The 12519-nt window shown below is 53.1% G+C and overlaps 4 protein-coding genes across 4 annotated transcripts; 3 read left to right on the top strand and 1 right to left on the bottom strand.

Moving 5' to 3' along the window:
- Positions 1-109: 109 nt before the first annotated feature.
- BO97DRAFT_415564 (Zn(II)2Cys6 transcription factor) lies at positions 110-2272 on the bottom strand (the record flags this gene model as incomplete). Its single annotated transcript, XM_025696397.1, has 3 exons — positions 110-1821; positions 1889-2089; positions 2161-2272. The coding sequence occupies 3 exons, from the start codon at positions 2270-2272 to the stop codon at positions 110-112; spliced, it is 2025 nt and encodes a 674-aa protein (XP_025550228.1).
- A 3755-nt stretch (positions 2273-6027) lies between these two features.
- On the top strand, positions 6028-8213 carry BO97DRAFT_371566 (M48 family metallopeptidase). Its single transcript, XM_025692828.1, has 9 exons — positions 6028-6793; positions 6878-7119; positions 7187-7427; positions 7496-7520; positions 7584-7629; positions 7713-7779; positions 7848-7879; positions 7938-7996; positions 8080-8213. The coding sequence occupies exons 1-9, from the start codon at positions 6425-6427 to the stop codon at positions 8121-8123; spliced, it is 1125 nt and encodes a 374-aa protein (XP_025550227.1). The 5' UTR covers positions 6028-6424; the 3' UTR covers positions 8124-8213.
- Positions 8214-8548: 335 nt separating this feature from the next.
- BO97DRAFT_406568 (FAD-dependent oxidoreductase) lies at positions 8549-10138 on the top strand. Its single transcript, XM_025695444.1, has one exon. It carries the CDS (start codon positions 8691-8693, stop codon positions 9960-9962), a length of 1272 nt encoding a protein of 423 aa, XP_025550226.1. The 5' UTR covers positions 8549-8690; the 3' UTR covers positions 9963-10138.
- Positions 10139-10271: 133 nt separating this feature from the next.
- On the top strand, positions 10272-12345 carry BO97DRAFT_406567 (chaperonin-containing T-complex subunit CCT8). Its single transcript, XM_025695443.1, has 3 exons — positions 10272-10410; positions 10546-10916; positions 11028-12345. The coding sequence occupies exons 1-3, from the start codon at positions 10352-10354 to the stop codon at positions 12308-12310; spliced, it is 1713 nt and encodes a 570-aa protein (XP_025550225.1). The 5' UTR covers positions 10272-10351; the 3' UTR covers positions 12311-12345.
- The last annotated feature ends 174 nt before the right edge of the window (positions 12346-12519 follow it).

The following is a 12519-nucleotide window of genomic DNA, read 5'->3' as shown; positions in this document are numbered from 1 at the left end:
GGTCGGTCGTCGTCTCAAGCCCGCTTGAGTGGCAGTCCCTTCAAGGGACAAAAGTGAGTGTGACGAGATGCAATCCCGCCACAGAAGAATGAAGGGTAAAATAGTGGTCTTATAGAAGCAGGTAGTCCCAACCGTTCTGCTGCATCACTTCACGCCAGTGGATGAACGGCTTCTTCACTTCCTTCACATCCCACTTTGCAGTATTTTCTTTCGGCGGTTCGGATCTCTCGCGCTTGACCGGACTACTGCTGCCTGCTGGGGATGAGGGGCTGGCTTCCTGGCTCGGAAGGGGCTCGATAGGCTCATCCGACACACGCCACACTTCTTTCAGAACTCGATACATGCGGCCGAAACTGCCCAGGTCGGCGTGGTCGCCCAATGCAGCGGCGCGGTCGGCGAGAACGCTGCGGAAAGAGCTGTTTGGCGCGGAGAAAGACCCAGTGATGAGCAGCGGCCAAACCAGCGATCGATCAAATCCTTCCGGTCCAGACGGAATGTACTGAAGAGCGTTGGCAACTGCTGCAACTAGATTGACGTTGCTCGGTTGGTGACGGTCAAATCCAGGCACCAAACTGCACAGGTAGACCCTTGCCGCAATTCGGAAAATGGCGGTGATATTGTTGGTCAATACCGTCGGAGAGAAAGCTCCATTGGCCAGATAGGGGCTCTCCAAGGGCTGGTGCGGTGACTCCGTGAACTCCAGCTGCTGTCCCAGGGCTGAAACGTGGGAGCAAACCCCCAGGTCATCAATCCTTCCCTCCCTTTTCAGTGCCTCCAAGCAAGTGATTTCCGAGATCAAGTACATGACGCGGTCATCGCAGCCCATGAGCTCGCGCAAGCCCAAGGATGACCCGCTCAGATGCTTTGAGCGGTAAGTGTGTGCGAACTCAGGGGTCTTTCCGTGCATGGTTGAACCCAGGATATCAATCCAAGAAGCCAGTGTCATGGTGAACGGGGCTGGCATGTATGGGTTCCCGCAATGAGGGACCGGGGACGATAGACCCAGTCTATTCACCAGATTGGATGCGGCCTGGAAGTGGTCGAACCACGGGATATCGGGGAGATAATCGTCGGCGGGGCCCACGGAACAATGGAAGAAAATCATGGCAAGTGTTGCGTCTAGAATCTCCTCGTGGTTGGTATCTTCCCCCAGGGCCAGACAGAGTTGTGAGACTGCCTCGAATCGGTTGCGCATGATGTCGTGGTCGATCTGTTCCCCAACAATACCTTCTGTCGTCTTCCGGTGAATAGCGGCCACACTCAGGCAGCAGTGCAGGTAGCATTTGTTGGTCTCCAAAGCTTGAAGAATGGCTTGAGCCCGGACATGTCCGCGTTGGTGGGCTTCCAGCACTGGGAAGATTATACGGAGGACATTGTAGATGAAGTGGTCGAGAAGCGGCCGGTCGTGGTCACTGACAGGAATGCTCGACTGCAGAATCGCGTACGTTTGCCCAATGCTTTGCTCGCATAGTGACGGATCAATGCCGGGGAGTGTGGGGACTTGGGAAAAGTACTCATCATGAAACCAGTCTTCGCCAGGAAAGGTGGGCAGGGGGGCGTTCAGTTGGGGAGGAGCAAACGTGCTGAAGGTCGAGCTGCAAGAGTCGTGGCGGAGTGGAACGTCGTTGATGTATGTCTGTCGCTCCGTCTTGACATCGATCTCATAAGGGTGTGCCAGTCCGTAGACGTTCTGGGTGAATGCTGGAGTGGGCAGGTGTGATGCGAAGATGTCATACTGCTCTGGAAAGACAGGCCGACTGAGTTCGTACTCCGGAGAAGTTGGCGATGGAACGGCCATACTGCGATTGCGGGCCGAGGGATCTGTGGCACCCACCAAAGACTCGTTAGACGACCACGCCTCGAAGTGCTCCACAGAACCACAACCTACCGGTTAAAGCACCATTGCGCTCGTTCATCTTGGTTTGCTTGATCTTGTTCTTGATGCGCTCTTTCTGGATCCTCCTTTGCTCGACATTGCCCCACCATACCGGACGTTTATATTCGCATTTGACACAAAGATTGATGCAGGCACCGCATGATGGGTGTTTCTCATCACACTTCTTTCTACGTAGGCGGCATGTGAAGCAGCCTAATGAGAGGCGCTATTGTCAGCCAGACCCTTGGATCAACCTTGAGATACATGTGAGAATAGGAACATACCGGACCGGGAGCGCTTGTGCAGCTTGATCGGCGGCTTGTCCGTCGTTCCTGTTGATGTACCCTCGCTACCAGAAGATGGTTGGGAAAGGTCTTCAGTCTTGCTAGGGGCCATTGTGGCGGGTGTGGGCGTCTTTTTCGTTGGGACAGGCATGGTTGTTATCGGATGGTGGCGCACGGTACAGGACTCGAAAAGGACAGGACACAGGCGCGCGTGGCGGGTGATTGCTGGGAGTATCGGGGAATATTAAGGGCAAGACTGGACCAGCAGCCTTTGGTATCTAATTGGGTATCAGAGAACGAAAGGCACAGGCTGCAAAGGACGAGGCGGCTAGAGATAACGCTGGGAGACAGTAGTCCACAATCGAAACTGATATGAGCGGCGGGCATGAAGGAAGCTTTAAAGATGAAAGTAGTAGGTCGATCTCGGATGAACCAGGCCATGATGTTTCTATTTTAGAATTTGATTCCGGATAACCGACAGGGCCGTGAGCGCACACACACACACCACATATCGGGGAAATTGCGGTGGTGGGAAAAGAAACCATAGATTGGGTGAGTGGGGAGGGATAGGAAGGGAAGGGAAAGGATGATCGCAGCCAGACCATGCACGGACAGGGAATCGGCCACCAGGCACTCCAAGGCTAATTTTGGATCATTTGCACGATGCACTTCTGGCCATCAACTTGGCGCCCATGGCCGCCCTCCGCGCGACTGATTGGATCACACAGGATGGCAATCCTGCCATGGAGGCAATCTGTGGAACGCTGCTTTGCAAGGTTAATTTTATCCTGGCGGTTGGTTCATGTCCTACGAGCAGCTGTCTTCGTCCTACCATAGCCTATCAATCCAGAGAGTAAGGGTGTAACATGATCAGAGAATCACCCGGGGGCCGGAGGGAACACTCCCACTGAGTGATATAGCACGTTGTACTATGAGAGGCGCCAGTCTCCGCAGTTTCTCGAGGAGCAAGAAGAGCAAGAAACATGGCGAGCGACAACTATCAAGCGGTACGCCGCACAATCCCGAATGCGCTTCATCTACTTCCATACAATACAGCGCGATGCGCCAATGGCAAGGTCATCTGCGGGCCGGATTATACAATTTCACAATATTGATGAAGTGATTTTTACCCGATCGGGGAAATGCAATGAGCAGTATCAAAGGATACCCAGGTCCTCAACCGTTGATAGCGCGGGGATATCTCAATGCCAACCGGCTAATCGCCCCCTCTTCTCTTCTCGAGTCGCGAGGAAAAGCCACCCCAGCGACAGACCAGGAATCCAGTCCCTGTCTCTCTCACAAGGGTCTTATGCACCATGAGCCAATCAGGCTAGAGATTCTCAACTAAGTCTGGTGGTGTTGTTAGTAGGATTCTAGCAGGTATGCGGGGGGAGGGGGGGTTCGGATCAATTCATCAAGAGGCTGCCATGGAGTTTGAGCACCTACAGTAGTCGAAGCGCTATCCACCGAGCTAAATTAGCGGTACTGAGCCAAGCTTCCTGATTTGGGCCACGATTGGTGGACAACTTCCTGGGTCTTGGCCAAGCGGGACAGCCGCAACCAACCGTGCACTGGTGGGTCAAGGCTTTGATGCCCCGTGCGACCAAAGGAAGACCAAAGGAAGTCGGCGCCAAGGTGTGATAAGATGACGCTAGCCTTGCGATCCTGACCAAGTCCCTGACAGGGAGGGTGTGACGGCAACTGACATCCCCTTAATTAGTAACAATTAGCCGCCCGGCAATGACTTCGATTGTCCAGATATAGTGTATGCTACCTAGTACGGTACCTAAGGTATCTGGGTCTTCCATAATTAGTCTTCCTCTTAATCTTCAGCTCGAATCGATAGGCCCGCACACAAGCGCTCCCCATCCGCATTGACCGCTAACTGCCCATTCTCATGATCGCATCCTGAGGAAGATCGAGTCGTGGGAATTCTCAAGTGGGGAGACTTGACTGGGGAGGCTAAAGGCATTTGACTTTAGCGGTTCTGCAACCATGGTGTCCCAGTCACACCTCTCGCTTGTCACCTTCTGTTCGACATCCAGACGTGAATGGACCGGTTCCGAACCACCTCCTGGCGACTCGTTCATTGTGATTCATGTATCTCTAGTCCATGTTTCCAACTGCACCATCTTAAAAATGTCTATCCCATTGTCGCTTGAGACCGATGTCTCGGGATCATTCCAATTCATGGGCGGCGCGACGTTGGTTCGGAGTTGACAAAGTCGGTGGGCATTCAGCATGTTGGTCGGTGGTGAGTGTCACGACGCTTCTGCCGTTTCTTGTCACATTCCTGCAGCAATTAGCGTCTTTCCCTTCCCTGTCATTCTTCGCTTCAGCAAATCATCTCCGCCCAACATGAGGTCACTTTCCTGCCACTTTTTGTGACATGTACACGTCCTCTGCAGTCGCTATCCCACGGCTCTCTCGTAACTCCACCCTTGGATATACATGCTATTGAAGATGTCCCAATGCAAAATTCACGGCTGCAGATTACTGAATTATCACTCTTCACTGGATCATTGCTGACCCTTGTCGTCTCATGACAGAAAGCAATTACTGGCCAAGTTCGACCTTACCTAAATTTATCAATTTTCGCGTGCAATTTTCATCTCATGAAGCGGAACTCTGGAGCGATGGCCGACGAATTATCTTGCCCACGTCCCGACTATCTTATCCACGGCAAATTTGGATAGTATTGGTCGGCAGAGATCCTAATTATCTCCGAGAAGGGGGCATCTTGCCGAGACGTCACTCGTTCCTGTCACCTTGCATCTCTCTCCGTCAAGCGGGGTAGGACAAAAGGTTCCAAGTTGTATAACACCTGCCTCCAGCATCGATCAGAATCTCACATAACCAATGCACTCGATCCGGTCCTTGGAAAGATCCAGGAACGAATGGACATCAGATCAAAATAGAAACATGCTCACCTTAAGCGTAACGGCGTGCCTGAGCAAGTGTTAATTGCAGTGCTTCTAGCCGCCCTGATGTAGGTAGTGTCTTGCCGGGCGTCTACAAGATGAATCATATTGAGCAATGTTCTGACGAAAATAGAAAAGGTCTCTGACCCTTTCGTTGCTCATCGAGTGATCTATTCTGGGTAAATTCTGGCAACTAAACGCTCGATCTGATACCAACGTATCGCTTGGAGCACTTTAGCTGCATAATCTTCTCCGGTTACTGCATCAGCCTTGTCCTTCACCATACTATTCCCGGGGTGCTGGCGCTCTGCACGTAGCCGCCGAGCATTTTCTTGGAACTCGATCGATTGTAAGTGCAAGGCCACGCGGGTCGTGCTCTTGATAGTAGCACTCGCAGGTTGGCGGGTATACGCATCGTACCATTGGATCCTCGATTTATGCCAATAGCGATTCGATCGGTGGGTAGCTTCCTGCCTGAATGCTAGGACCTGACTCAGTGTATTCTGAGAATAGCATTTATGGCTCTTTGTCTCTCTTCGGTCCCGAGTCTATATTTGAGCTTTCCGGGAAAGGAAATGGTTTCATGATTTGGTGCGCAACTTAGTATACTACAATCGGCTACGGTTTACTTTTGGCGCTGCCTCTGGGTGCCGCTAAAATGTACGGAGACTAAGTGTATAGTGGTCTAGCATCAAGCATAGGGCAAGAGGATGGAATATTGACTGATCTGCTCTCTGAAGTGTGAAAAAGCTGATTTTAGTTCTTTCTATGTTATAGTTCTAGAAACGTCTTATTCCAAGTATAGAAACCAGATATTGAGATGGTAATAGATTGGTAGCGCTACGCTGGATATGATGGATTTCGAGGCTCAACTTATATGAATCCATTACAAGAGATCACTGCTTGGAGCTGAGTTGTAAATTCTTAGAAGTATTTGCGTTCATGCCATGAGAAAGCTTGATCGGGGAAGAATAATAAATCGCAATGATGCTTCTTTCACCTATCGGATGATCAACTTAGCCGGAACTTACATATATCATATTGCTTGTACTAGCAATACGCTTTGCGGTACTACGACAAGAACACGGTCCTCCAGAGATCCGCTACTGGCTTCGTCATATCTATCTGAGGAGAGGCATTGATTCAATAATGCGGTTGCTGGATGTTAGAACCTCGAAGTCGTGGTGGAAGCATACCGGGCACACAATACATCCACCTGGCAGACCGGGCTTATCAGCAATTCCGCTCCGACTTCCGCCCTTCACCTCCGCAACTCGCATCCCGCCATGCGAACAAGTCTCCTCTCTAGCTCAACGAGCGATTATGCTAGTTTCTAACCCAAAATGCTACGTCAAACGATGGAGCGGGTATTTCCCCGCGTATTTCCTCCTATAACTCGAACGCTTTCATCGCCAGTCTCTGCCTCTCCGCTCGCATCGCATAGCCGCATCACCTTAGTCCAAACATTTGCACGCGATGGCCCACGTTTCCGCTCTGCTCCTCGAGTCCCCCACCAACCACAGACCCGTACATTCTCAAGCTCTGGCCATAGGCGCAGCAATGGAGGCTATAACCGGTTTAATGATTCGGGTCCCCGAAACCCACGAATGGCGCCGCTTCATCAACTAATGATGCGGGCGAGAACCGAACATTTCGTTATACTTGGCCTCGGAACATGGGCATTCTATTACTATAATACCGAGGAAGTGGAGGTGCGTTACTCCCAATCTTTCCAGCAGGGATAAATCTTCTTGCGATTGCACTGTCCATGCCTGCGACTAACGGCTGCTCCCCAGATGACCGGCCGCCGGCGGCTCAACCTCATATCAGCCGAACGTGAGCGGGAGCTTGGAGAGAAGGCCTATCGAGAAATACTCCGGGAATTCAAGGGCCATATTCTGCCGAATTCTCACCCAACCTCTCAGGCCGTGCACCGCGTCCTCGAGCGACTCATTCCTCAGGCACATGTCGAAGGCGCCCAATGGAGGGCCCACGTCATCGCAGCGCCTGGTGAGCAGAACGCTTTTGTCCTCCCCGGGTAAGGTCTCCCTCCTGACGGCTTCTTTCGCTGTTGACTGAGCATCGTCTCTGACGGTCTGCAACAGTGGCAAAGTATTCGTTTTCACCGGCATTCTGCCTTTCTGCGCCGATGAGCAAGGTCTAGCTGCGGTGCTGGCTCATGAGATTGCGCATGTTGTTGCTCATCATGGCGCGGAGGGTATGACCCGAAACTACCTTCTGACAGCTCTCGTCACGGTCGTCTCGCTTCTTTTCGATGTTTCGGGCGTCATTCCTGCACAGCTGTCACACTTTTTGATCGACTTGCCTAATTCTCGGGTGCAAGAGGTAAGATCCACGATTCAGACTGTATGAGCGAAAGGACATAGAACAAGACTAAATCCCGTTTACTGTAGGCCGAGGCGGATGATATGGGTTTAAGTATGCCATCCTGAGGACTGCTGGTCTTCTCTACTGACATGATTCACTGACTTTGTTTGCCAGTCATGATGGCTCGAGCCTGTTACAACCCCGCGGCTGCCATTGCATTGTAAGTCATTCCGACGGGGAGACGCAAGTCGGGCCACCTTGCCCATCTCTGGGTTGCTTGTGCTTACTCTCTTTCTCTCTTAGCTGGCATCGCATGGCGCAGAACAAACAGGCGGGTGAAGTCCCTCAGTTGCTGTCAACGCACCCTTCGGTAAGACTTTCCGACCGCCTCATGATCAATCTTCTCAAATGAGGTACATGCTAACGCATTGGCTATAGAACGAGAACCGTCTCCTAGCTCTCAATGAAAAGTATGCAACTTCCACCGACTCGAGCTCTCACGATCGTCGGTGCTAACCCAGCGTCTAGACTCAGCGCAGCACAAGCAATCTACCACGATAGTGGTTGCGGTGAGGTAACCTCTTTCAGTACGTCTCCCCTCACTTGTGCTTAACTCTACGACACATGTCATTATTCTCTTCCGGTATTGGTTGCTGACATCTTGATGCAGTGCCGGGATTCAGGAAAGCTGTTGCAGACCACGAGATGTGGTGAGAGGCATGATCTTTGAGATTGACGGGCGACTTATCATACTTGTACATAATTGATCTAAACAATCTCCCAAATCTGTATTTATACATAATTGCATACCTCGAGCCAGGTGTTGGATTGAAGGCCGTACAGCAGCTTGCTTCTAACCTAGATATCCTCCCGTCTATAGAGCCATAGAGCATTCAGAAACTGTTGTCAAGTTTCTGGCCTCAATTAAAATATATAAAAACAGATACAACAAGCCTGTACTTGGAACTACGCCATGCTCATCTATTGGTAGCTAGCACCTTGAAGCCACACAAGCAGCAAGCCGACTACCCTCACCTTCGGGCCCGAAGCACCGGGAGGGCTCGGGCGGCAGGCATGTCGGGGCCGAACGTATAGTATGTATGCCCTCAGACGCCCGAAGCAAATCCATATATAGGCGTAGAACATCAGCTCTCACTTAATGCATCCCATAACCAAACATACACCTAGCCATCACAAGTCTTTCAAACCAGTCAAGATTCAATATTCTAGAGTTGCCCAATCTCGAGAACTCTCAGTCCAGCCCGAAACTCACCATAACCAATGTCCGGCCCCATCCTCATCATCGGCGCCGGCCTCGGCGGCCTCGCGCTCGCCCAAGGCCTGAAGAAGCACAACATCCCCGTCCAGATCTACGAGCGCGACGCACGGCAGGACTTCCGCGCCCAGGGCTACCGCCTCCGCATTGGCACGGAGGGCATCCTGGCGCTTCGGACGACTCTAAGCGCGGACCTGTTCGCCTTGTTCGAGAGCACCTGCGCGGCCAACGGCCTGCTCTCCGGCGGCGCCAGGCTCGATGCTTTGTCCGGCGAGCCGCTCGCCCCGCAGATTGGCGGCGGTGGTGCTACCGGAGGACGGCCTGCCCAAGCCCACGGCCCGGTGGAGCCCTACACCGTGGACCGCGGAGTCATGCGCGAGGTGCTTATGACAGGCCTCCAGGAGGAACTGCACTTCGGGAAACGGTTTACACACTACGAGGTACTTGACGGTAGTACGGACAGCGGCAGTAGTGGGGTCGTCGTCGCGTTCTTCGAGGACGGCACCTCGCAGCAGGGTGCGCTGCTGGTTGGCGCGGACGGACTACGATCGCAGGTGCGTGGACAGCTCCTGTCGCCTTCTTATCCCTTCCTGGATACCGGGATGCGGATCGTGTACGGGAAGACGTACATCACGCCCGGGTTTGAGGAGCGGTTCGCCCGTCAGGCGATAGGTGGCATGTCCTTGGTCACGGAGCGGGGCACGGACGCGCCCAAGACGCTGTTGCTGGAGGCCATTCGGTTCCCGCCCCGCCCGGCTGACGTGCTACGCGGCATCCGGTTGCCAAGGGATTATGTGTACTGGGTCTTGCTGGCGCACAGGGATGATGTTCCACTGCGGGATGAGGAGACGTTGGCGTTGGATGAGGAGGGGTCGGCGCGATTGTCGCTGGAGCTGACGGCAGAGTGGGATCCGGCTGTGAGGGTCTTGTTCGAAAAGCAGGATCGCACGCAGGCGTCCACACTGCGGATGTGCTCGGTGCGGCCGGATGTGCCCGCTTGGGAGGCGAATGCGAGAGTCACGCTTCTGGGAGATGCTATCCATGCGATGCCTCCGACTGGCGGGATGGGCGTGAACACTGCTTTGCGCGATGCAGAGGACTTGGTGCGGAGGATTGCTGAGGTGGGTGGGTCGGATGGGGTAGGTGTCGAGACAGTGGCGCAATATGAAGAGAGCTTGAGGCAGTTCGCGCGGGAGTCAGTTAGGCTCAGCTGGGAAGGAGGCCGAAGGCGGTTCGACTTGAGACCCATTGAGGCATGCGAGGAGATAGTTTTGTAGGAGGGCTGTTTTAGTGACATAAATAATCGACGACTGCTAGCTGGAAGCTGTGGCAGGTTAGCTGTCTGTAGATGCATTGATCTCTTCTATTCCAATATAAAGTGTATTTCATCAGCTTCTCTCATTCTTCATCTTCTTATAAGTATGGGCTCGGCGACCGTTGGTGTAAATAGCGTCGTCCAGTGTTGAGAGGATGAGAGGGAGATGACGATCGGATGCCCAAGGCTCCGAGCCCCTCCGCGTGCAAACCAAACAAACAGCCGCCGCCAGACCGTCTCGGAGCTCCGTCGAAAATTCCCAGAACAGCTTCAGGCCAGTGTTGAGGTAGTGTCCCCTTACTCTCTCCATTTGGATATTTCCCCGAACATCAGAGGAAGTATCCCCTCATCATGTCATTGTCTCTTCCCGGACCTTCCCAGGCGGGTCTCTTCAAGCCTGGGTATCAGAGGTAAGCCACGCCCACTCGTGGAATGTCCCGCCCCTCAGGCCGTCAACACCACCAGATTCAGCAGATCAGTTATCTCCCATGATGTGAAAATCAGGCACAATGATCGGACTGTGGTTAACATATTTTCTGCAATAGCCACGATGCCGAAGACGGTGCCGTTATTCGCAACATCGAAGCCTGCCAGGCTATCGCTCAGACTGTCTTGACGTCGCTGGGCCCGTACGGTCGGAACAAGATCGTCATCAACCACTTGCAGAAAATGATCCTTACCTCGGATGCGGCTACTATCCTGCGTGAACTGGAGGTTGTGCATCCTGCTGCTAAGCTGCTGGTGATGGCCAGTCAGCAGCAGGATCAGGAGATGGGAGATGGCACTAACTTGGTCATTGTTCTCGCCGGAGAGTTGCTGAAAAAGGCGGAGGAATTGTTGCGCATGGGCCTGAAGACGAGCGATATTGCTCAGGGTTACGAGAAGGCACAGAACTTTGCCCTCAAGACGCTAGAAGGTGAGTTGGTTCCTTCGACACGGAGAGCTCGGCGCTGTCAGGGGATGCCATAGAGCAATGGACTACGGGTGCAACAGATAGTTCAAATTACTGACGCTCGCTTGATACTAGACCTCGAGGTCGATCGCCTCCAGGAACTCCGCTCTCAGACCGAGCTTACCAAGGCTCTCCGCACAGTCGTCGCCAGCAAGCAGTCTGGAACCGAAGACCTCCTCGCATCTCTGGTCGCAGAGGCTGTTCTTGCTGTCCTCCCCAAGAACCCCGTCAACTTTAATGTCGACAACGTCCGTGTCGTCAAGATTATGGGTGGTAGCTTGGAGCAGTCTCGTGTGGTTAAGGGTATGGTTCTTGGCAGAGAACCTGACGGTGTGATCAAGAAGGCTAGCAAGGCCAAGGTTGGAGTCTTCAGCTGCCCCATCGACATTTCTCAGACCGAGACCAAGGGTACCGTGCTATTGAAGAATGCGCAGGAGATGCTGGACTTCACAAAGGGCGAGGAGGAGCGTCTGGAGGCGGCCATCAAGGAGCTGTACGACTCTGGTCTGCGTGTGGTCGTTTGCGGTTCTACCGTTGGTGACCTGGCCATGCACTTCCTTAACCGCTTCAACATTCTCGTGATCAAGATTCTTTCCAAGTTCGAGCTGCGCCGACTGTGCCGCGTTGTGGGTGCCACACCCCTCGCTCGTCTCGGTGCCCCCATGCCCGACGAGATGGGTAGCATCGATGTTGTCGAGACCACTGAGATCGGCGGTGACCGTGTGACCGTCTTCCGTCAAGAGGATGCCAACGCTGTCACTCGTACCTCCACCATTGTCCTGCGTGGAGCCACTCAGAACCATCTTGATGATGTCGAGCGTGCGATCGACGATGGTGTCAACGCTGTCAAGGCTATCACCAAGGATCCCCGTCTGGTTCCTGGTGCTGGTGCCACCGAAATTCAACTTGTGGAGAGAATCTCCGCCTTTGCTGACAAGACTCCTGGCTTGCCCCAGCATGCTATTCGCAAGTACGCTGAAGCCTTCGAGGTGGTCCCTCGTACTTTGGCCGAATCGGCCGGCTTGGATGCTACTGAGGTTCTGTCTCGTCTGTACACTGCACACCACCGGTCCTCTAACAATGACGAGTCTGCTGAGGAATCATCCGCTGAAGAGGGCAGCTCTGCGAAAGAGGAGCCTTTCTGGACCACGGGTGTGGACCTGGAGGCTAGCTCTGCGGCTGGAACCCTTGACGCTGTGGAGGAAGGCATTTTGGATCTACTGGCATCCAAGAGCTGGGCCATTCGTCTCGCGAGCGAGGCTGCACGGACGGTGCTCAGTGTTGACCAGATCATTGTTGCTCGACAGGCTGGTGGTCCTAAGCCACCAGGCCCCAACCCCAACTGGGATGAGGATTAAATGTAATATTTAGGAGAATATGATATCCTTTGGAGGCTCAAAGGCACGGAATGTGATAGAGACGCTAATCATGACCAAGTTCATTGGCCCTAATATTTGGTGTTTGTATGATGACGAATCGTAGAGAGTATAGAATGGATATATCTAGTCTCACAATATGAGATTGGCACCTACTAAATATAACTTTCGTCCAAATGTCTCTGTTTTTG

Source organism: Aspergillus homomorphus (genome assembly GCF_003184865.1).
Source record: "Aspergillus homomorphus CBS 101889 unplaced genomic scaffold BO97scaffold_25, whole genome shotgun sequence".
Lineage (NCBI taxonomy): Eukaryota > Fungi > Ascomycota > Eurotiomycetes > Eurotiales > Aspergillaceae > Aspergillus > Aspergillus homomorphus.
This window is presented reverse-complemented; position numbering and strand designations above follow the sequence as displayed.